Genomic DNA, 25019 nt, shown 5'->3' with positions numbered 1-25019 from the left:
ATGCTATATAATAAATATTCTTTCAGCTCCACTGTTGCTTTGAGTTTGAACAAGTAGTGGACTCTGTGCTATGAGCTGGCTCCATGCCCTGTGAGTTTTGCAACACACATTTGTTGTGCAACATTGTTTTTGGTACTTCAGGCATAACTAATCATTATTATTCTTATACTAAATGAGATGCACTGAGTTACTGTGTGAATGAGTTCAAGTGTAAAAGTATCTTTTATGGCAAGCTATTAATTCACACCATGGTCAGCCTCCTTCATGTGACTGATGCAGTGCTTTTGCTACCAACACTCACTTCACATGACTGGCTGCATTATGTGACTGCAACATACATAATTTGTGCATTGTTGAGCGTTTCATGCTACCAAGCAGTATCTTTTTTGGCACAGATTCTTAGAGGAAGGAGGATCTGCAGGCTCTGTCAGCTCCTCTTGTATGGACTTTGCCGAGGCTGGTTAAGTCCTACTGCTGCCTAGGCCTAGTTAACCCTAAGGCTGCTTCGACTGCGTTTCACTTTCAGCAAGTAGTTGGACGCTTTCTCCCCTTCTTTGTGGGGTCAGGTAGTGAATATCTCTAGCCTATGAGGCGCGTGATGCTAATTCTACGAGATCAATGGCTTCTTCTCAGGCTCTCTTAAAGGGCCTTCGATGGGAGATGTCTGTGCTGTGGCAGGTTAGTCCTCTCCTAGCAAATTCATCAAGTTCTACTTGTCTGGATGTGAGGATGGCTCTTGGCTCCCGGGTCTCTTTCCTCGGTCTTCCAGCTATCTTAGGTTCCTTAGATGTGATTGTATGTATAGCATTCCCATAGCGATGATGCCATCGCAGCATTGAAGTGAATCTACGAAAGGGAACATCTCGATTACGTATGTAACCTTGGTTCCCTGAATAAGGAACAAGATGCTGCAATACTAGCTTTTCTGTACCTTTGATAGTGCTTCCTTCGTCATGTGGAAAATCGGATGAAATAGCACACAGGATTATGAGTAATGTATGCTCGGGGTGGTGCTAAGTGCTATTGACCAAAGATTTGGCGTGATGGTATAAGGGCTTCAGACATTCGTCACACTGTAGGTTTTCCCATAGCGATGAATCCATCGCAGCATGTCATTCAGGGAACCAAGGTTACATACATAACCGAGATCAAGGTTACATACATATGTCTATCATCCATTATAACATGAAAATCCACCCACATATTTGTTTACAACTGTTTTGCTTGTAAAAGTTGCTTGATCTGTGAATATTTCTCTCTTCACTGCAGAAAATATTATTATGAATAGAGGACTTTCAGCGAGAAGTGAAGGTTTATCTTAATCATGTGGTTTTTTTTACAAACATACAGCTTTTCACTTCACACAAAATTACCTGATGGACTGAAGTTGTGTGGGTTACTTGTGATGTTTTTATAGGCTGTTTGGACTCTCATTCTGATAACACACATTCACTACAGAGGTTCCAATGGTGAGCAAGTGATGTAATGACAAATTTCTCCAAATGTGAAGAAGAAATAAACTCATATACATCTTGAGTGGCCTGAGGGTGAGTCCATTTTCAGCACATTTTTTTTAAAGGTTTTTACGTGAAGGATTAAAATACAGTAGGCTGACCATGGTGAATACTGTGCTGTTTCTTCTAAGTATGTTTCTGGCTAGATGCATCCTTGAACTGAGTAAAATATAATGACAATTTATGTTTAATACAACAATGTAAATTAGCAATTGCTCTTGTCAAACAGATGTAACTCTTCTTTAATGAAACTATATTTAGTCACCTACTGATTATCATTCTTTGGGGTTTAGTCTTCATTGAAAAAATATAAATGTTTCTTGAGTTTCATTATACAAATCACTATTATAATTTATATAACACACATACAGCAAGACAGACTTATTTCCACTTTTATTCACTGTGCATGTAGATGAAGGTTATAATTACTTATGTTATGCTTATTATGCTTCAAAATATCAAGTCTTTAGCATATTTGACTTCATGCTGTAAACATGAAGTAACAAAAACAGACCTGAAGTTAAATAATTATTAAAAAGAAAGTAAAAGAAAAACAAATAAATACAATTTTTAAAAAAGCTGAATAGCATTGCAACCTTTACAAAGTTAACAACTGTTAAAGATGTGCCTATGTATCTCAGGTGTCCATTCTAGCTGATTGTGCAAATTTCAGCCAGGATCATCTCAGTGCTCAGCCCATGAGTACATAATCATCTGAACAGTCCTCAGTGCTTTTGTTCTTGGCTGAGTCTTTTGTGTTTTGAGGGAGCATTACAACAGAATAATCACAATCGTTGTCATCCACGTCTCGAACAGGTCTGTTTGGATTGATGTTATTGTGGTCAATGGAGGCATAGAGGACTTCTTGTGCCTGTGGGCCAGAGAGAAAACATGAACATGTGAATTATGCCAAGAAAGTCTTTAAACTGGCATAAAAAATAATAATGCATTAATTTTTTTGTTTGTTGCATAGGCATTTTTCATAATGTTGCATGACGTAAAGAGTCAGATTAAAATCAGGGTGGTGTAGCCTTGTGGTTAACGATTCAAGGCAAATTGCATAAACACAGGCACTACGTTAATAAGACTGATTTAAGACTAGTCTGACCAACTAACTAATGGGTTATCAGTCTTTCTATACAGACTGAAATTAGACCAATTTTAATAATAATAAATTGCCTTTGCTATATTTTTTACATAATGTTATTATTTTAAACAAATAATATAAAATTGTACATAAATAAATAAAACATCGATGACTAATAATAAAAATTAAATATAGAATATACATTCTACCGTCATTTCAAATATGAATCATATATATATATTAATTGCTTGGTTATCTGTATACTCATTTATTTTAGACCAATAGTTCCCAGAGGGAATGAGACGCTGCTTCGAGAAACACTCTGGGAATGCCCTTGCGTGAGACGTCATGAGCAGAGTGAGGTGAGCAACAAGGAAGTATAAAAGCGGATTCGGCAGAGCAGAATTAGCTTCGATGAAGTAGCGCCTGCAGGGATGCAGGGAGTATGGCAAAGAGATGCAGCATTTAATTCCCCAATGGGAACCATGGTTACATATGTGACCTGGACTCGTTCTCCTTCAGGAATTCAAGCTCCATCAAGAAAAGCTTTGGGAACGAGAATACCCACTGCTCCATGCTAACAAGTCCCTGCCTGTGTGTGTATGTCATGAGCAAATCACAAAGGCAGAACTTGGGACCCTGGGGTAGATGCCAGGTCTAGGGTACAGAAGTGGACAAAAGTGTGTGGACCGGACCAGCCCGCCACAGCACATATATCCTGCAAGGTCACACCCAAGTCCAAAGCCTTGGAGGCCACCATACTCCTGGTTGAGTGCGTTCTGACCCCCATAGGTGATGGGAGGCCAGAGGACTCGTAGGGTAGTGAGATGGGCTATACCACCCACCTACTCATAGTCTGCTTGGTTGCTGGAGATCCTTACTTGGGCAGACCAAAGCAAACAATCAGCTGATCTGCTAGGGATGCACCGGTTGACCGGCCATAAATCGGAACCGTTTTTGCTTAAAATACGCGATCGGCAATCGGTCGGTTTTTGGTCTTTTTCCGGCCGATTTTTCCAGAAGTGCGCTCGCGTGCACAGACTACATTGTAATCGTTCGCTATGTCATTTGTGTGGAAGAGTATTTCGAAATCTGTGCGCAGGACACAGGCAACCGATCAGTACTGGAAATGCAGAGTTTCATGTCTGAGGCACAGATAGCAGGAAACGAACAGCCGTGGGTTTACTGGCGCACAAATAAGAGCCTTTCCTGCGCACTGAAGCTGCGCGAGCATCTGCTGTACCGGTCCGCGCCCTGAACACGAGTAGACCGTGAAGAGATGTTCAGCTCAACTTCTCGCGTTTTGGATTAAATTAGAACTTGCATACACGTTTGAAAAGCCAGAAATAAACATCAGTTCTGCATTAGGATGATTATTTTTATTTTACCTTAAAATTACATAGACTTAATTTGATTTAAAAATCACCTGCTGTAGCACACTGAAAAAAGTGTTTCATTCATCCAATTAAAACATATTAGGGTAATGATTCACATCTATATTTTTGTACTTGAGACAATAAGTTATTTATTTTTCATTGGCTCAAGTAAAAAAATATAGATGTAAATTATTACCGTGATTTTTTTTTTTTTTTTTTTATTATTGGATGAATGAAACACTTTGCATCTTTTTTTTATTCGCACCAAAATTATTTGATTTTAACATTTTGGAAAATGGAAAACATTTTAGTCTCACTGGTAAAGACCTTGTTTTTTTATTTAAAACCAAATTTAAAAACTAAAATACTGAATGCTGATCAAGAAACATCTTATTGAATGTGTGTTGATTGTGTTGTTTGGATTATAGAACTATGCAGTTGTTGCCTTTAATTTCACATGGTTACAGTTAATATTTTATTTAAGCCCAGTTCTCTGTAGTTTCAACCCAATTCATAAACAAAAGCTAAATGCTGATGTCTGTACCATCTATGTTTGTATTGAATGTACTGTAGGCTACTTACTGTGCAGTTACTGCTGTTAATTTCAGATGGTTACAGTTATTGTTTAAAATAGTCAAAAGCAAGTATGGCCTATTAAATACCAAATATCTTGTTTATGCACACTTTCCTTCTTTCTTGTTTGTTGCTTAAAAGAAAAAAAAAATCAGAAATCGGTATCGGAATTGGCCAGTTTGCTTGTAAAAAAATCGGTATCGGAATCGGCCATGAAAAATCGTGATCGGTGCATCTCTATGATCTGTCTTACGCCACTGGGCAGCTCTATGTGAATTAGTAACTGGACAGAGCAGATTAAGCCCTTCTTGGCCTACTTCTTGGCCTACGGAGTAGGACAGAATGCTTGAAATGCTTTGGGCCCAGACGAAGAAGTGGGCACCTTAGGGACATACCGGACCCTCATGTAAAGGAATGCCATTACCAGAAACAGAAAGTGCCTGAAGATCCCTGATTCAATTTGACCTGTTTGGATTTTCTAGTTGTTGGAAATACTGGTTAACCTATGTTTTTTTTCTTGATATTTTGTGAATTTTTCTCATTTTTCATCATGAACATGCATGCAAAGTTTCAACATGCTGGTGTTTTTTGACATATACAAACAAAATTACTATTACGTTTGTGATGTTCGCGGGTCAATTTGACCCTCATAGGCAGCTATTCAAAAGCAACTGTACAGACACAAAATAAAAACATTTATTTTATGTATGTGAGCCCATCAACTCCAGTTCTAAAGTAAGTGTATCTAAAAGTGATCTAACCCTAACCAAACACACTTCAAAAAGATAAATCATGGTGTTCAGAATTAATGGCAAATGACAAATGAAAACCTTTGACAGACACAGATAGTAAAATAAGCTCTCATTTATATATTCAAGATATCTGAAAAACCTAGCTTTTAACCAAACCTTTCATGTAGGATTTTCAAAGGCAGCTTCACAGAGCCAAAACATAAACAAACAAAAAAAACATTTATTTGATGTATGTTTTTGTTATGTTTTGTTTCTCACTCCCTTGTGAGTGAATAATGAGCTTTCCCACACTTTTGCTCAGTGTGGTATGAGACTTCGACATAGACAGCAGGAAAAATGAGCTCCCAAAGATTTACAGTAAAAGAAGTAGTTTCACAGGTTTTGGAGTATGATACTGATACAGATGAAGATGTTTCAGAGTTAGAGGATGCTTCACAAACTGATGAAAATGCTGATGAAGATACAGAAAATGAATGGTCTATGGATCACTCTGAGGGAGAGGCTGCCACATCATCCACCTCATCAGAGAGAAATGATGAATCACAGCAACCATCAAGCTTTGAGCGATGGATGTCAAAAGATGGTAAAATTGAATGGACATCTACACCCCCACAACAGCGGGGAAGACCGCCAGCATCCATTGTTATCAAGAACATTCCAGGTCCAACACGATTTGCCATCTCAAGAGTCCACGACATACACTCAGCTTTTGAGTGATTTTACAACCAATAGAGAAGAGTATCCTGAATATGACCAATCTGGAGGGAAGCCGTGTGTTTGGTGAGAAATGGAAACCACTAGATCTTATTGATTTGAATGCTTACATTGGATTGCTCATTTTAGCTGGATCAAAGGGAGAGGCAACTGCCAGTTTATGGAGTACAGAGTGTGGGAGGCCAATATTTCGCTCCACAATGTCTCAGGAAAGATTCCACATCATTTCAAACCAGACCCAGTCGACGTGAGAGGGACAAATTAGCGGCAATCAGAGATGTGTGGGATAAATGGGAAGAAATTCTGCCTTGTCTTTACAACCCTGGGCCACACATTACAGTGGATGAACGCCTTGTACCATTCAGAGGACGCTGTCCTTTTCGCCAGTACAATCCAAAAAATCCAGCCAGATATGGCATCAAAGTATGGGCTGCCTGTGATTCCAAGTCCAGCTATGCCTGGAAAATGCAGATTTACACAGGCAAGACATCAGGTGGAGAACCTGAGAGAAACCAGGGGATGCGTGTGGTTCTACAAATGAGTGAAGTGCTGCAAGGTCACTGCATATCCTGTGACAACTTCTTTAAATCGTACAAACCTTGGTGTCGAGCTACTCAAGCGAAAGCTGACTTTGATCGGAACAGTGACAAAAAACAAACCTGAGCTACCCAGAGAGATTCGGAACATAGAGGGCAGAAACGTGCATTTGTCAAAATTAGCTTTCTCTGAAAATGCAACAGTAGTTTCACAGAGATGCATCACTGAGTGCAAGAGAGGACCTGAAGCCAGAAATGATACTGGACTATAATTCCACAAAAGGAGGGGTTGACAATTTGGACAAAGTCACATCAGCCTACAGCTGCCAGTGCAGGACTGTGAAGAGATGTGAGGTGTGCCCATCCAAGCACGACAGCAAAACCAGCACCATGTGTGTGAAGTGCAAGAAATTCATATGCAGAAAGCACACTTGATGTGTGCTCATCATGTCAGAAGTAACTTCTTGACTTTATGAAATGAGTTTACAAAACAGCCAAAGGAAAACTAAATATTTTCATTATATAGCTACATTGTTCAGTTATGATGCTCTAAGAAGAAAAAAAAAGTAAAAAAAAAAATGTATATGCAAAGTTAGTCAGCATACTGTTTATTTTCAAATTTTGTCAAAACAAAACCGTTTTAAAAATGGTTAAAAAACATTTTCATTAAATCATATCTTCAGATATGTTTCTTCTTGGAATATTTGACAAATGTTGAAATTAAAAGTTTACAGTTTGTACCTGAATCTTTGTTGTTTTTCATAGTGTGATTTTTGAGGAGTTGTATTGAATCCAATTAGGGTCAATTTGACCCGCTCCATAAAGGGTGTACACAGAAATCGAACAGTGCACAATGGTTAAATGAGGAAATAGTGAGAAGAAAAATAGTCCTGAGCGTGAGAAACTTGACTGAAACTTCTTCTATGGGTTCAGAGGGGCATTGCACAAGCCCTCTAGAACCACTGCCAAGTCTCATGTGGGTACCTTAGTGCACTATATTGGCCTCAGCCTCAGGGAGCCACAGAGGAAACCAATGACAAGTGGCTGTCTTCCCAAAGACTGACCACCCAGAACAGGGGCGTTGCACAAGATCCCGGGGCCTATGCATAGGCAGTCCTGATCGGCCCCCATGGCCCATGAAAATATCCAGGTAAATAAAATATATTCAGAGGTCAGAGGTCTTCTTTAATGAGGCAATATTCAAAGTAATTGTACCTAAGTAGCATTTTTCTAAAATAGGTTAATTTACAAATTTGTATGTGATTGTAGTGAAGCACATTCTATTTGTTTAATCCAGATGCACTTTAAACGTATTTACCATGCAGAATATTAAATCTTAAAGTTCAAAGTAATTTGCTTTGACACATTTTTCTACCTAGATTCTATTTCTGTCTCATTGAGAACATTGAAAAACAAGTGTGACTAGATGTATGAATATTACTGTAAAAAGACTCATTCAGAGCAGACATTACGAGGTGCCAAAATGCAAGGCAAGCAAACATTTCAACTGTTTTGTTTTAAAAGATGGAACGACATTGAAAGCCAACAATATCTGTGATGAAACTGACATCAGATCTAAACTAACACCTCCTGTTTTAACATGATGTTATCAGGAGGATGTGAATCGGAACATCATTACTACATATTTAAGAGTTACATGAAACTAAAACAACATTCATACTGTGTAATTGTACCGTTTTAGTGGAACTGCGTTTATTTAGAGAGCAAAGACCGAAAAACAAGTGATTTCATAGTCAAATATGTAGTTTAAGAAAGTCTTATAAAACATTTGGCCTATGACTGGTTTGTATTCTTACCTTTGTGTCTGCTGTTTCACTCTGATGGTCATCATCTGCTCAATAAAACATAAAAGTAAAATGTCACGGAACAGTTGATCTATTCACTGCATACAGTGATTAAACATAGCATTCCCCAGCTACAGATGTGCACACTGGGAAACATTTAGTAAAAACCACATGAACTTTGACATAAAACTGAATGCTTGCTTGCGTTCCCTGTCAAAAGTCTGCTAAAATAAGTAAGACCACACTTCCTTATTATTGCTTTGCATTAGCTGCAACATACTTTATCAGAAGTTATCAGCCTGAAAATTAGCTTACCTGCGTTTTCAGGTTTCTTCTTACTGGGGATAAAAAAATAAATGTAAATTATACAGTCACATACAATTTTCCATGTCTGAAACATAAAGAAAAGAGCAATCAGCTGGTACGCTTTGACAGTGCCATAATAAACAATATAGTTATTTTAGATTACATTTAAAGTCGGAATAAAAAGTAAATAAATACAAAAACAGAGATTAAGGAGACTGCTAGTACTTTTCAGAAGTCTTACCTTCGGTTGCAACTTAAAACACTTCCCATAGCTCCAACAAGCTTAAAATGGTCTGCACACTGCGGTATAAATGCTGAAGCTACAACCACAAACTGCGAACTACTGTGTGGTTTCTGATCTGCCAGTCAGAATAAGATATAAGAGAGGAATGGGGAGAGTGATTCAGTGTAAAGCGGTCAAACAACAGTCTGCTTGTATTTCATTTGTATTTCCTGTGTTCTGTGGCTTTTATTTGCCTTCGAGTGAATGACACGAAGACATGCTAATTTTCATGGGTGTGCTTTCTCCTATACACTGTATAATGTGTGTGTGTGTGTGTGAATGTACTTGTTTAGCCTAAAATGTGAGGACCAAATGTCATGTTTCATATAATGAACAACAACAACAACAAAACATTATGGAGCAATTTTTTGGGTCCCCTCAAGGAAAACAGCTTACAAATCATACTTAATTATGTGTGTGTCATTTACTATGCTTTTCTGTGACAGATCTGATCTATTATTTTCACTAATATGTCAGGTATGCAATTTTCACTAATATGTCAAGTATGCAAATAGCTGTGACTAGAATACAAATAGACAGATATATTCTTTAATTTCCAAACGGGTGGAAACAAAGTCCCCCATATCTTCAAAGATATCATACATGCTCAGTTTCTGACAGTTGATGCACTGCTGAGGCACAGGAAGTTGTGCATTTCCTTCAAGACCACAAAGATAGCAACTCGCTCTCAAACTAATTTGCATTATTGAAAGAAATCGGCCAAGCATTATAATATTTAAAATGATAACTGACTAATTTTAGCAACCTGCCTGTAAGTTTACGCCTTCAGCTTGTATTAATAGAAAACATAAAAAGTGTTTTTCCCAGCTGCGAGCAGTGTTAAGTTTGGTCACAGTTCAGCAGTGTGAAACTCTTCCTCTGCACTGACAACATTAGCTCTGTAGGGGTCAGTATGACAACGCTTCGAGTAGGTAAACACCTACAATACATTGATTTTGGGGGAAAATAAAGACTCAAAGTGAATGTGTACTGTAATACCACCCCAACGGTGTAGCACCAACTATAAGCAGGAAGTTAGTTAGAGTTAGTAAGGTACACTTTTCTAAAGGCTGTCTAAGACAACTAGCATTTGAAAACTTTGATGTTAGACACATTTACTTATGGTGGATTTCAGCAGGGATGAAAAATTATCAATGCTTCATCTTCTCTACTCTCTTGCAACTGACTTTGGGTGAGAGTTATAATCTTATGTATATTATTTATAAGGCAGGATACTGTTAAATATTGTTTCATGACAGCCCTCATAAAGTCTTCTTAACATTAATCTTTCAGGCCATAAGTTTTGCAGATATGCTGTTTTTCAAAGATAATAATCACTGATCATAGGTCAATGTATTTCACAATTACAATAAACTGTGATTAAGATGTACATCTATCTATCTATCTACTGTGATATATCTATAGTCGCAGAGACACTGCTTCTCTACACTCTTAAAAATAAAGGTTCCCTTCTGGTGGAGTGACCTCCCCAACTCAATCCGAGCAGCTGAGTCCTTAGCCATCTTCAAGAATCCTCTTAAAACACATCTCTTCCATCTTTATTTGACCCTCTAACTTAAACGCTCACTATTCTTATTCTATTCTTTAAAAAATCTAACTACCTTTCTAATCTTTTTATATTCTATTTTCTTTTCATTTATTATGCAATTGTATATGTATGTGTGTGTATGTGTAAAGACCTCTAACTAGCTTGCTCTATTCTTTTATTTTTTATTCTATCTGTTTTCTTTTTATTTATTATATTAGTTAAAATCCCATGCTACGTGTACTGTGTTAACCTAACTGAGACTTGTTATAGCACTTATATATCATTGCTCTTTTTGTTTTTTTTCATTGCTTCCACTGTCTTCATCTGTAAGTCGCTTTGGATAAAAGCGTCTGCTAAATGAATAAATGTAAATGAAATGTAAAGGTTCTTTTTTTGGCACCGAAGGTCCCATTAAGAACCTTTAACATCCACGGAATCTGTTTCATTGCACAAAACGTTCTTTATAGTGGAATTTTTTTTTAAGTTAATGTTACTCACACTATCAAAATATTTCTTTTAAGATCTGATTACTGACAGGTTCTTTGGGAAACCAAAAATGTTTTTCCACTGTCATTGAAACTTCCGTCTGGAACCTTTATTTTTAAGAGTGTATGTGGGCAGATACAGGATTCATCCAAGCCTCTAATCTAATAATAACCTAATATTGACAACACTTATATAGTTGGAGAGGATCACTGACTACCTTTAAAGATACCTTTAAAATGAATATTTGGTTATTACTAACGGATTTAAATATGACTAATCAAAGGTGCAAAGGTTTATAGTTTTGAGACTTTTTTTCAGATGGTTTCTATTTCTGTCCAGCTGTGAAAAGTCTTAGAAGGAAGTGGTTAAGCATGTGTTTAACAGCTCTAGTTTGATAGAACCATTTCTTGTGCACAAAATCCTGATATATAGGATATTAAACACTTCAGTCTCGCAAGCATCCAAGGTTTTAGTTTTAATTTCCCACAGAAATGGATCTCTCTCTCTCTCTTTAATTAAATACTGTCACATGTTGCTTCGTTGACTATTTCCATGTACAGCTTCAGAGCGTCCTTAAACACCATCCTGATGCAAACTCTTCAGGTGACCTCTAATCACTTCAACATCACAGTCGTTGTTGTTAATGTGTTAAAAAAAATCTTCAGTGGTTGTTGTTCTGAAACTGATGGGATTGACTGCACAATGTGTCATTAACTGTCTACTTTAAGGGATTGGTTCTTGACCTCGATCTTCTCTCGTGTAAAAGGTGCACAGATATCTATATGGGAGGGATGGACTGTATTGTTTCCTCTCCCCGAACTTCCACCGGAGACTTCCATTGATTCAGTCGAATGGAAATACCACACAATCCACAAAACAATCTTACTGGGCACGATCAATCTAATGAAGAAACAGCAATCAAGAAATTTCAGCAAGAGGACTGGAATGAAAATAATGGAGAACGGCACACTTTATATTGAAGATGTAAAAGATGAAGACTCTGGGAACTACTCTTGCACCATCATCCTCCATGATCGAAAGATGTGGATAGAGCAGATTTATCTTGAAGTACTTCATGGTACCTTTCTCTTCTATTTCACGCTTAACTCAAGTTCATTTCTCCCATTGATAGTCTTATAATAATCAGACGGTCGAGTCTGTCAGGGATTTGTATATTTCTTGGTCCTAATCATTTGTTTTCTCAGCTAAAGAAGTGACGACTGAACCGAACAGCAAAATGTACACAACATTTAAACCATCAGGTACCTTTTCATTCACTGTATTTCATGTATTTCACATTCAAAACAATGTGCCTTTTTCTAAAAGAAGAATGTTGATTCTACCTTTTCACACATTTTTTTTTCTTTTCGGTCAGTCACGTTCACATACATAAATGCTTTCAAAATAATGGGTGCGTATTGTGAAGCTGCAGAGCATTAAGTCACTTCCCCATGAAGGATGAGTAGTGAAACGTTTTGCATTGGTCATATCATACATTTTTTATTTTGTTTTGCAAAGCCAGAATTCCACTGCAACATTGTTATAATATAAGGAAGAGCACAAGGTTAGTTTTTCCAGTGTTTATCAAATAATATATCGATCGCACCGCATTATTTCTTATTGACTAGACGAGTCATCTTTCTAAGCGGCCAAGAGCCATCATAGATGTCACATATTTTTTACCACGCAAGAAACGTAATATAATAAAAATATTTATTTAATAATATTTACTTATGGTATCACCCTCAGAGAAACAAAAATACAAAATCTACTTGACTACAATGACTTTCTACAATGCTGAATCTTCACATACTATACATCTTACAGATTGTGAATATTTTATTTTTATTTTTTTGTTTTCTTCTTCTCCCCTTTCCCTTTAGTGCCCAGTATTACTGTAACAGCATTGATCGCAATATCAGTGTGCTCAGCGCTCGCAATCCTCACAACTGTAGCCACTATTTTCATCTTCAAATGTGCAAAAAAATGTTGCCACACATCAGGTTTGTGCGACTGTAATTTATTTTCCTGTTTTATATTGATCATTGAGATCAAACATGAAAATACTCACCCTGTAACTTTCTCTTCCTGCAAACACATCAGTTATTTATTTATTGTAAAGTCCTGGCTGTTCGTTTCCATATAATGAAAGTAAATGTGAACTGGAATGGTTATTTTTCAAATTTTCTATTATCAAGTAGTTTGATCCATATGAGCAGCAGCAATAACTAAAATGTAAGAGTTTACTGAAATTATACACATTATGAGTTACGACTGAAAACTGGGTCTGCAATTATGATCTGTTCAGTGACAGATGAGGTTGGCTCGAGATTCAACATGCTCAGTGAAAATGGGATGAGAAACCAAATCAAAACTGAATGACTCATTCACTGTCACTGTCAGAAGTCATTCACTGCAGTTAGTTACTGTGTTTTGCCTTTGTAAGATACTATTCATTTTAAAATGCATAAGTAAAGAGAGAGAGAGAGAACATAATTTTGACATTTGCCATGCCTGCTCATACTTTGCATTCGCTCTTTTGCAGACGAACCCATCTACGCCAATAAAATGGTCATAATTGAAGAAAATAAGAGGTCACAGGTGGACAGAAGGACTGCAGATAATACAACCAGATTAAAGAGATAAAGAACCCAGCAAACAAAATACCTTGGTTTTTCTCAGAAACAAATGTATAGGGTGCTAAAGTGGCGACGACATGGTTTTGTAGGTCAGCCTGGAGGTTCGCATCACCCTGTAGGATTTATTCAGTGGCTTTTGGATAATTGCAGAAAATAAGATCTGTGATTCTTGCACATTTTGTTGAAGCCTAAATACAACTGGTACAAGTTGAAAGCTTCACATAAGTTGTAAATTAACTGTACCATGGTAACATGACTTCTGACAACTCTTTCAGTTTTTGATATAAACAAAAAACAAAAATTAAATGTTGAGCTTGAATCCATCTGGCAAGAGGGTGATTATAAATACAAGGAGGCTGTAAAAGTGTACTAGAAAGATGAGTTTTCCTGTTCTCCATGACAATGTTTAATGTCCCTGAACAACTTTTGTAGTTTCATTTAGCCATTTGTTAATAAGAGTCTTTTTCAAGACGTTTAAAAGCTTGAAAAATCATGTGTGGGGTATCACTGATATATTTTATGTTGTCAAATAAAACATGTCTTGGTCTTGTGTTAACCACAGACCTTATTTCAGGCATTTAACCAAAAACAAACTTCATTACGATGGGTTTTGGTCTACAAAAATACATCATCCCTCATGCGGTCTATTTATGGTGGTGTGTATATAATTCTATTCTTTGATGAGAACACTTTTTTTCTGGATTGGTGATTTAGTGATTATGTTGTTCTGTTGTTATTTAAGTGTGGATATTGTACACTGGCCTTGTTCACCTCTGACATCTTTGCTTTCCACTGAAGGTGAAGGTGCAACTTAGTTTGAAAACCTGAAGTTACGATTTCCTCTCACTGTTTCAAGAGCAGACACAGGGGTCTGACGAGTCTCTAATCTAGCAGCAGTGTCATCCTGCTTGCAACAGCAGGTCTGTGGTGATCTGTCGATTGCTATTGTTGCTTTAGCAACAGTGGTTTACTGACCTCTTTCTAACAAGTGAAAATGTTGTAGATGTGTGCTTTACTAAATGTGTGCTTTATGTTTAAGTTGCTGCTTTAACCAACAAACTGAATAATGAATAAACTAACAACATGAGTAGTAAATCTAAATGGGTTTTCTTTTAAGGTGAATGTGATAGATGAGGCCAACAAGTTCGTGACATCTGTGGTGTGTTGTGGTCAAGGCTGTCACTATGCTGGAAAACTTGGCACATGTTTTCACTTACAGTAAACACGTGATCTGTGCAGCCATCTATTGTGTTGTCTGTGGTTATGGTCTTATGCAGGGCCACACGCAGGGTTTCATCTGAGGGTACAGAATATATATATATAGATCATCACTGAATGTGATCACTAGATAAATTATTCTGCATTCATATGGTCAGAATGATCTGAAAAATAATTTTCTGAATGAGAAAATTCAAATGAACTCATGTCAGAAAGCTCTGATTAAAAAAAAAAAAAAAATCTTTGTAGTAACATTAGTGTATATGTTGTTTATATTATAATATATATTATTAGTACATTACTGCCACCTATCTCTCAAACTGGCACCCCCAGAACATTTTAACAGGGGTGGCCAGATGAGGCCACAGTAAATTTTGGGGTGGCACATTAAAATAAAGAAAAAAATTAAGGGTTTGCAATATTGACAAAAAGTTATATCTCTGTGATTTCTGGGATTTTATCGATAACTATAATTAGACTATTTTGCTGAGTGTTATTGTGCTGATCTTATTTCTAATTGTGCTGACAGCTGACTCCTGATTTTTTTTATTTTTACCTTTACACCATTTTTTTTTCTAAAAGTGTGCACCATCTTTTAGGTCAAATACTTGCATTTGGGCAAGCAAATGCAATCAGTATCAACAAAATTGATCTCTGCAATGCAGATAAAACAGAAGCTGCATCTGAAGTGCCATTAAGAAGTTTTTATGCACTGTTTAATGCAGCTCTGTGGGACATGGGATACTTTAACCTGCAGTTACAAATGAATAAATAATATTTTGATATTTTAAAGATAAAACATAAAAAAACTGATGTTTGAAATTATTTAAAAAATGAAAAGGTACCTTAAATGTGAAATTAAAACCGCCAATAGGTGGCAGCGATACGGAACGAAACACTTTCATGTTGCTCAGAGATGCAGAACAGTGGCTGCAGCAGGTGCTGCATTGTTTTTTCACTTCTTAAACTATTGCGAATTTACATTCTGCATTTACATTAATAGTACCTACTGCAAATCATCCTAGGGATGACCACAGGGTTGGCCAGAGTTCATACAGTGGTGGCCGTCGCCCCTGATTGTCAATGGTGTCAGTGGTCCATCATACAGCGAAAGCTATTTTTAAAAGTTATGCATTACTATATTGCGTTACTTCGTAAAAACGTAACTAGTTGTGTTACTTAGCTATACTTTTTATTAAAAGTAATGCGTTAGTTACATTACTGGAGCTAGCTCCTTCACCACAAAATGCCAGTGCCATCGATATTGGTATAAAATCTTTAGAAAGCAGGATGCCAACTCTACCTCTGTTATTGCTCTTATGACTAAGATGAACTTCCCCATCCCATTCCCTCTTCCAATCTGCTTCATTCTCTACTGTACTATGCGTTCCAGTGATTAAATATTCAGAAGCCATTCCAAAGTGAAAAGGTAACTGAAAACAAATGCTCTAAGAGTAGCATCCAGTCTGTGGTTCTCTCTGTTTCTCTCAATAGTTGGCACCGCGCTCGCTGTGTTGATCTCTGTGACTACTGTAGCATTCCTTCTAGTCCTCTGCCTCTGTTTCTGTTTGAGGAAGTGTGTCCTGCCTAAAGATGGTGAGTGTATAGAGAGCAATACAAAAGATGAATTGAAAACAATCCAGAACATATTTAAGAATGTGTCATGACACATTCACACTAGTCCTCTGTGCATCAGTAAATAATTTTTTATCTTTTATATTATATAAAAAAAAAACAGATTTTTCTTTTTTGTATGCAAACATGCATTGATGGATGTTTGTGTCTCACATTTAGTATTTTTTATTCCACTGCTCTGCCAAAAATGCACACTGTGTGAATGACCCATAAAATTATTATCTTAAGTGTTTTTCAATGTTTTCATGGTGTCAAATCTATTATTCATGAAGAATGATATCATAAAATGGTCAAACTGACCTTGATACACATTCATGAGGGTCTAGAGGTTTTTTCTGTGATATTATCATTTCCTCTTCGATGACTTCCATAATGCACTGCAACAAAATGGTCTCTTTCATGCTGTCATTTTAAAACTGCTAATTTCCTTTTTTATTTTGGAAGAAAATTAGTTAATGCTTTTTCCAGCTTTACCTAAAGCCACTCAAAGCTTCATCAGAGAAGAAGTGTCGTTGTATCATATGATCTGCAGTAAATTAATGAATTTTTTGTGTGAATATTTGTGTTGTTCGATTGTTCTACATGAGCGAAGAGCATCAGGTACCGAGAAGACAGAGAGAGACACAAAGTTAAATGTAGGCGTCTAAGCCTCTTCCTGTGACCTGTTTCTGCTTAACTGTGATGACCTAAACTTCTTTCAACACATTCAGATCTGTAACACTGATATGTGATATTAGTCAAGTTTCTATTGGTTGTGTACAATTGCGTGTTTTAAATAGTTAATGTTTTAAAGTGAACATTCACACAGCAGATGAAAGGATGAGGTAGACTGTTCAGTGTACAGTGTTTTTCACTCTAGACTTCGGATACTTTTAGGAAACACGGTGCAGTGTTGCCAAATTGGGCTACTTTTAACACTGTTGCTGCGGGTTGTTTTTCATGTTTGCTGGTTGAAGGGAGCTCATTGACGTGATATTTAACTCCTGGAATTGTTCTTATTTCAGACAGCTGGTGCAACAGCTGTGTTCTGTTGTGAAAACAGTCAGCATTTTGTTCATGAGATTTCAGAGAAAGGCTAAGTAGTCTTCATGTGGCCATGTGACTTAACAGCTCAAATTCTGTTCCATTTGACACTTATTTGACATGCATCTCTTTTGGCCTTGTGACTCTGCTGACTTCCTCCAGTCTGAAAATATCAGGTTTCAGGTCTCAAAATACACTACACAACTTTTAAAACCTGGACAGATTATTAGGCATCATGCATTTAGGCTACCAGCCTTGGTAAAACTGACATCATACACTTTACAACTGAGACTCAATTCATTCATAACACAACAAACTCTAGTTGCTAGAACATGCATGGCAAATGAAAACAGTACGTGTCATAAATATTCAAAATATCAAACAAGTTTAGTATCCACAACTGGATAGAATCATACTCTGAAGCTAAAAAAATCATGGTCTGATTTAATGTGTGAGTAATGTTTGATTCTTGATGTTGAAAGTGTAAAATATTGGTTATAGCTTTGCAGGCAGTAAAAAAAGGATGTGCTGACACAGTTGTAACCATAGAAGAACACCCACAGAGTGAATCAAGCCAGACAAGTCATAATTATTTGTTCTGGTATATAACATATCTGTAGAATATCTAATGCAACAACCATTTCAAGCATTTTTTGTTGTTGCCTTTTTTCATTTGTCTGAGCTCATAGATGGGATCAAGCTCTAAACAATTCGGAAAATGAGTCCCTCTTAAATATAAGAAATTGGCTCCTTTACAATTAATGAGTTGGAAATTGAATCAAAACGACAGAAGCAATTTACTAAATGGCAATTAAAAAATAAAATAAAATAAAATGCCAGCCAGTATTATAGAAAATGATGTTCTGTTTAAGGTTTCCATCCTTTAAGCCACTTCATATTGTTTAACTCCAACTTTGGGTTAAATTAATTTATTCTGCCTGAAATGTAGATATGAGTATGGCTCACTTGGTTAAAACCAAGAGGTCGATGGTTTTAAGGGATCTTCCACTATGGTCAATATTAATGAGTTACTGATTATTGACATTTCTCATAGTCTGTGTGTGTGTGTGTAATTAATTCCTACTATTTGCACCATGAAATATATTTATTCTGTACATTTATTTGGTTATTAATTGGTTTGTGAATGAGATTGACTTCTGGGATCTTTTAGCTGAAGCTGTTAGAAGATGAGGCAGAAGTGATGTCTCAAGTTTAATCAGAGTTAAAATAACTGTGTGTGTTCTGGAAGAGATATTTATGTACATCTCTACATATCCTTGGACATTGTGACATATGCATTTCTTTGCATTTTTAATTATTTTTTAAATTAAATTATTAAATTAATTTATTATTTACATTAATTTGATAAATTTGATTTTAATGTACCCTTTTACTGAAAAGGCATTTAGTTTGGTTGGGAATGGCATACCGACTGGTAGTGTAAGAATAGCGATCGTTTTTTCTTCTTGAACCTGACAAAGACAGACAAGTCAGGATCATGCCAAAATGTAAATATCTCAGTGAAAAATGACACTATAACTTACTTTTAAACTCATTTATAGACAGGATGGATGTGCATCAGAGATCACATGCAGGATGAAAACTGGGAACAAAGTCATCTTCCTCAAGTATAGCCAACCCATCTTAAAAACAAGCCAGGGATGCAAAAAGACTGAAATAAAATTCATAAATTCTAATCCTTACATCCAAATCACACAATTGAACATAGCGCTCTTCAGACTTATAGTTGTGGTTTCTATTTCCTTTACCTACGCAGTGTGCACTCAGTGTGCTATTGCACATATATTGAGCTACACATGATTGTGGACAGGAGAACATTTCTTGCTCCATGGTTTCTTTATTATCTTGCATATGCAGTTATTACATTAGAAGAATACACAAAGCAACCAAAGAATGCATAATTATTAAGTGATTTCTCATGAGTTATATGATATGACTTATACATGTACATTTTGCACCATGAAGATCCACCCAAAAATCTAAGCCCCATGTACATGCCATGTGTGGCCCCAGCCATCCCACATATGCAACAGTCAGGTTTTTTTTATTATTATTATTATTATTTATTATTATTTACAGAAATATCTATATTTTTTAAATGTATTAATAACACTGCTAATTTAATTCTAACCAGACATTTCTGTCCAGACATTTTTTCACCATAAATGCTTACAGTGTGACCCAGGTATAAACCCCCCCCCTGCTTTCAAAGGGTCTCAAACTGGTTACGCTTGGTGGACTGAAGCAATATTTAGAGAAATGGCACCATCTACTGGACCCAGTTGCATAAACAGCCACTTTATTAAGACTATTAACCAACTAGCAGTTAGCCAAGTGCTAATTAGTCTTAATTTCAAAAGTAAATAAGACCTTTTTTGAAAAACATTTTATGCAACTGACTTTAAGAAGTTAGAATCAATCTCAAAGCAGAAAAAATACGAACTTTTAAAATCAGGAGCTGTTTAACATCAAACACAACAAATAACATTAAAGACGAAACTACAAAACTTTAAACAAATGTCATCAAACATCGAAACAACAGTAACAATTTATTTATGCTGCAATGCATGCTGGTAATTCACCCTTAATATTTCAGTAATATTGTTTAACATGATTTTTGTGTTTCAAGTAATTTACATTTCCAAGTATTTGTGATTCAAAAGGTCCTTTAAGCTGAAAATCACCAAAACACAACAAAAAGCAATTACTGTGTAATGAACAAATTGCTGTTACCATTGTAACTATTAACTTATTTATTGTATAAGTACACTTTGCTGTCCCTTCACTGGGCAATTTATGAAGGATCAACATTGATAAACAAAGCAACAAATAATATATAACATCACAACATACACAAACCCAGGCATTAGAAATACAGCATTTCCTCATGTTTTTACTATGTTAAGAATTTAAATGCACCCTTATCTTTGTGCTTCAAATAAGTATTTATGATCAAAACTGCATTTTAAACAAAACATCTAGAAGCATTTACAGTCCTCCATTTGGGGGTTGGTATCATCTACTAATAACCAACCTGACAATAACTTTTTGTTGTTGTTTTTTTTCTTTCCCAATATATTTTATTTTGAGGGAGTAACATATCTGTCCACTGTAGTGAACGCCATGCATGAAAGGGTTAAATGTAAAGAGCCTATGATATTTGACCCTAGGTTGACTCCCTGCAGATGTGATGATTTTTATATCCATAAAACCAACAAAAAGTTAAAACAGACTAAAATAAAAGTTAAAAAAAATTAAAAAATCACCAGTATAAATTTGTCCACATCAAAACACTTATAAAGTAAATATAATCACTTATGTACAAATTACATTTTAATTAATTAATTAATAATTAATGTAGCTGGAACATCAATAGCAAAAAATCTTCATTCTAGGAAAACATACATTTTTTAGTCTTGGTGTATCACACTTAGACTAGTCCTCAGTGTATGGATGTGTTGCATCAGACACGTGATTACTGGTTTTGAGTTTCACTTATAGAAACCTCACCGAGCTCACAGCAATGATTTTCCATGATGTAATGAGGAAAGTAAACCATGTGATGAACTGCACTGTGCAGTGTGATGCATACATCTCCTGCTTCCTGGTAGACAGAATAGATTAACACTAACAGTAGGCTACTGTGCGGTTTCACAAAACTGCATCACTCTTTATGTCTGGAAACGTAAAAATGTTGTAATCTTTGCCTGGTTATGCATAACCCATAAACTCAGGAGACCCGGATTGATGCATACTCTGAAAACTCCTCCCGTGTCTGACGGGGTGTAGCAGATGATGGTGCGAGGTGATGCAGAGATGCGTATACAACCTGGCTTGATCTGCTTTCTCTCCTGTTAGAGAAAGGATCATCACTACAATCTGACACACGTAATGCAGACCGTCCGGGTGGTAACGTTAAACTGCATGTGTTGCTGTCACGAGAGTGCTGCAGGGATTCTTCTGAGAATTCACGCTTCAGAAAACTGCGGCTGGGAGACGACGGCAAGAAAGATGTTGCTGTATACTGCAAACATAACAGGGACATTATTGTTGTTGTGCATTTGGATATGTAAACTTTAGAATTTAATATTTTCATTTTTTTTTGAGTTGGAGTTTGAGTGAGGCAGAATGTGCTAAACAGCGATTTAAAGAAATTAAACACATCAGACCGAATATAACAGAAAACTTCTTAGCTGTTTTGTTTAAGGTTGCCAAGATGCTCTTGCTTAACTCTTATTTTGAAGATTTAGGGGTAATCTAGAGCATTTTGGAAAATTATGTGTTATTGGACCAAGATGCGAAATTATAGGTAAGTTAATTAGTAAATACAAATACATTTAGAATAATTAATAATGATAATAATGAAAAATCTACACATGGCATTGTTAAACAGTATTTGTTAATGTCAGTTGTAATTTTAATGTGTAAAAACATCTTGTGGGTTATTTATAGAAACATTAATGTAAGTAAATTGAAATTCTACATTTGTTAAATCAAAATCAGGGTACAGTTCTGCATCTTGCATCTTCTCAAATCAAGTTCAAAAAGTTCAAAAAGTACCACATTAACTGGTATATAACAATTAAAAATGAACAGTACGTGTATTTTCACAACATTAATCAGTCATTTATTAAACCCACCTGAACCTGCGGTCTATGTGCTTTCTTTCTTCTTGAACCTGACAATGATCATTAAAGAGACAAATTCAGGATCATGCCAAAATAACGGAAATGTCTCAGAATAATGGAAGATGACTTACTTTTAAATCCATTAATAAACAGGATGGAGATGAGCGTTATCATGGCAACCAGAATCACTATACCCAAAGAGATAAAGAGATACGGCAGCCACCACAGTCCTGAATCAGAGCTGCTGTCAGTGGTTTCACTTTCTGCTGTCATTAAGAAAAAATAATCTAATGTCAATTTCATAAAGGAGGTGCAATGTTAAGCTGGAACAGCACCTAAATATATATACAGTTATATTATTATTTTATTGGTTCATATGAAATCTTTGAGAACATTCACATCAGTCTTCGAATAGATTGAACCTGCTCTTACTTTCAGAAGGCATTTCATCTTCCAGCATATCATCTGTAAAAGTTCAAAAACTGCTTTAGAACTGCTTTAAATTCATTTGAAGTTTCATATAATTACCACAGACGGCTCTAAAGGCTTCCACCTTACATAACAAATGTGATTAGCATAAAATGTTGAAAGACAATAGTTACCTGAGACAGAAACATTAATATAATGGCTAACTATAGAGAAGTTTGAGGACTTCAGTTCGCATCGGTACAGACCGTCGTGATGCTTCGACATGTTTGTGAAAGTTAAATATGAAGACAGCATCTTTGGATCGGACGATGAATAGTTCTGTGATGTTGACATCTGATCTGCTTCAGAGACTGGAATCCATTCTTTCAAGTCTTCTTTGGTCCACGTCACATTGAATATCTGTTCATCACAATACAGCAGATTGCAGGAGATCCTCAAAGGCTTGTTTATGAAGGCTTTATGGACAGTCCCTCTCTGAACTTTAAAGAGAGGACATTTAGGGGGACCTGGAATATATAACATTGAAGCAAATGTATGAACACAGTGAAAAGTAAACAGTAGGAACATCATTAAAATTAGAAAATACTATGGAACCGAATATTTCTTTCCAATGGAGATGCAAATTGTTTTTAGTACGTAAAGGGTGTAACAGAACACACACTTTAAATCTCCAACTGTTAAGAACCTTCTTTTAAACATGTTTTAAACTGAGATGAAAGGTACAGGAAAATAAATCTTTTTGCAATGATGTCTGGAAATAAAATGCTACTGGAAATCTGTTTATGTTTTCGACTAAAATTTTGATTAACATTCTGTTTAACTTTTACTAAAAGAAAATTCAATAGGATGTTGATTATACCAGAACTAGTCAGAGGAAATCATAGCATCAGCAGGTGATTTTATCTTGGACTTGGTTAAACTCACCTTGTGCGTCAGTGCTCACATGCAGGAGGAAAATTACCAACATTTCAAGAAACAAAACCATCTTTCAATCTATCTTAAATACAAGCAAGGTGTGTTACAGATGGTCTTAAAATATACTTAAATCCAGTCTAATCCTTGCAGTCATCATCCAAAATCGTCACTCCGTCATTGAGCTTCAGTTATTTTCATTCTTATACGTGTGGTTTCCATTTCCTTTACCTACGCAGCATGCACTCATCCTGCTTTCTCTGCTTTTGCACATGTATTCAGCTTCATGTGCTTTTGGACAGGAGTTTTTGTTCTGTGGGTTTGTGTCTGCATAGACTACTTTTGCATTTTATTATTATTAGTATTATTTTGCATGCTTCCTAGAATACAGATATCCTTAGTTGTTTATTCAGTGCAAGTGAAAAAATCTCACACATCTACATTATGTCAAAATAATAACCCAAATTGAATAAAAATTATAATGAAGACCCCAAGGCCTTAATTCCAGCCAGGTCAAGATGAAAACTGTTATTAGATTCTGAATTTACTGGAGCATCACTCCCATGTAACTGGAAGAGTGCATTAAGTTGCGTTAAAGTGCACAGACTTTAGTGCACAGACTTTTAAAGCATCTCCGGTGTCATGTAACTCACTCCCTCTGGCTTCAGAGGCTCACAAGAGGTCTGCCTTGTTTTCCACCATGTTCAGTTAGATCCACACTTTGCTTACCATATTATCTTTCCACTGCAATGTTACAGTCTCAGATGTGAAACTTATGTCTTTTGCATTTTGTTCTGTGCAACACATCTGAAAATTCCCTAAATGTAAATGTATGCTAATTACATGTTCCATAACTGGGTATGAGGGTTCTGGTTTCTTAGGGTAACTGCAGTGCATATGTATATATTGACTAATTTAATTATTTATTTCCATTAAGTGCGGTACTCAATTCCGGTTTCTTTTGTTAACTGCAGTGCATATGTATATATTGACTTGTTTATTGAATTATTTATTTCCATTAAGTACGGTACTCAATTCAAAGCTATACCGTAAAAAAAAAAAGACAAGCTTGTTTCAGTAACTCAAAACAGAAAAATATAAATGCAAATTTTTATTGATAACATTACTATACACAAAATAGTAATGTTATGTCAAATATGGTAAAATGTGTAATTGTCACAAATAAAGTTCAATGATGAACTACCTTTAACTGTCATGTTGCATTATTGAGACACTGTTTTCCTAATGAATGTTGTTCAGTTGCTTTGATGCAATGTATTTTGTTTAAAGCGCTATATAAATAAAGGGGACTTGACTTGAGAACCACATTCTTTATACCCTCACACTGTTTCTTACCTACTGTACCTCAAAGTCACATTCACCTTGTTAGGCCCATTAGGGACTTTTCTTCTCTCAGGTGTGAATCACATCAATATTTATGTCCACCAACACCTTGGACATAAATAAATAAATTCTAAGACAATTTTTATTTTTTTATTTATAAAAAGTTAAAGCACTATTTGTTTTATTGGA

General features: G+C 36.0%; 2 protein-coding genes across 4 annotated transcripts; one reads left to right on the top strand and one right to left on the bottom strand.

The window, feature by feature from the left end:
• The first annotated feature begins 9258 nt into the window (after positions 1-9258).
• Positions 9259-13792, top strand: LOC128019470 (uncharacterized). The gene is made up of 5 exons (XM_052605468.1): positions 9259-10138; positions 11748-12059; positions 12187-12243; positions 12865-12984; positions 13527-13792. The coding sequence occupies exons 1-5, from the start codon at positions 10087-10089 to the stop codon at positions 13625-13627; spliced, it is 642 nt and encodes a 213-aa protein (XP_052461428.1). The 5' UTR covers positions 9259-10086; the 3' UTR covers positions 13628-13792.
• A 5551-nt stretch (positions 13793-19343) lies between these two features.
• LOC128019469 (uncharacterized) lies at positions 19344-23732 on the bottom strand. 3 transcript variants are annotated; one of them, XM_052605465.1, is made up of 6 exons: positions 23499-23732; positions 22748-23080; positions 22578-22610; positions 22277-22375; positions 22158-22195; positions 19344-21541 (listed from the first exon to the last, which is right to left on the bottom strand). In XM_052605465.1, the coding sequence occupies exons 1-6, from the start codon at positions 23557-23559 to the stop codon at positions 21248-21250; spliced, it is 858 nt and encodes a 285-aa protein (XP_052461425.1). In that variant the 5' UTR covers positions 23560-23732; the 3' UTR covers positions 19344-21247. The 3 variants fall into 3 exon arrangements, with proteins under 3 accessions (XP_052461425.1, XP_052461426.1, XP_052461424.1); XM_052605466.1 differs by having other exon boundaries at positions 22277-22411; positions 23499-23731; XM_052605464.1 differs by having other exon boundaries at positions 22277-22408; positions 23499-23731.
• Positions 23733-25019: the final 1287 nt, after the last annotated feature.

This window comes from Carassius gibelio, chromosome A9, assembly GCF_023724105.1.
Source record: "Carassius gibelio isolate Cgi1373 ecotype wild population from Czech Republic chromosome A9, carGib1.2-hapl.c, whole genome shotgun sequence".
Classification (NCBI taxonomy): domain Eukaryota; kingdom Metazoa; phylum Chordata; class Actinopteri; order Cypriniformes; family Cyprinidae; genus Carassius; species Carassius gibelio.
Note: the sequence above shows the minus strand (reverse complement) of the source record. Positions and strands in the feature narration are given on the sequence as shown.

Excerpts from the sequence above, each read along its gene's own strand:
- LOC128019470 (XM_052605468.1), top strand. The coding sequence starts at position 10,087 with ATGAAAAATTATCAATGCTTCATCTTCTCTACTCTCTTGCAACTGACT. Across the intron at positions 10,139-11,747 it reads TCTCTTGCAACTGACTTTGG|GTGCACAGATATCTATATGG; the intron begins GTGAGAGTTATA and ends CTCGTGTAAAAG. Across the intron at positions 12,244-12,864 it reads CACAACATTTAAACCATCAG|TGCCCAGTATTACTGTAACA; the intron begins GTACCTTTTCAT and ends CTTTCCCTTTAG.
- LOC128019469 (XM_052605466.1), bottom strand. The coding sequence starts at position 23,559 with ATGGTTTTGTTTCTTGAAATGTTGGTAATTTTCCTCCTGCATGTGAGC. Across the intron at positions 23,081-23,498 it reads TGTGAGCACTGACGCACAAG|GTCCCCCTAAATGTCCTCTC; the intron begins GTGAGTTTAACC and ends TATATATTCCAG. Across the intron at positions 22,611-22,747 it reads TATTAATGTTTCTGTCTCAG|ATGATATGCTGGAAGATGAA; the intron begins GTAACTATTGTC and ends GAACTTTTACAG.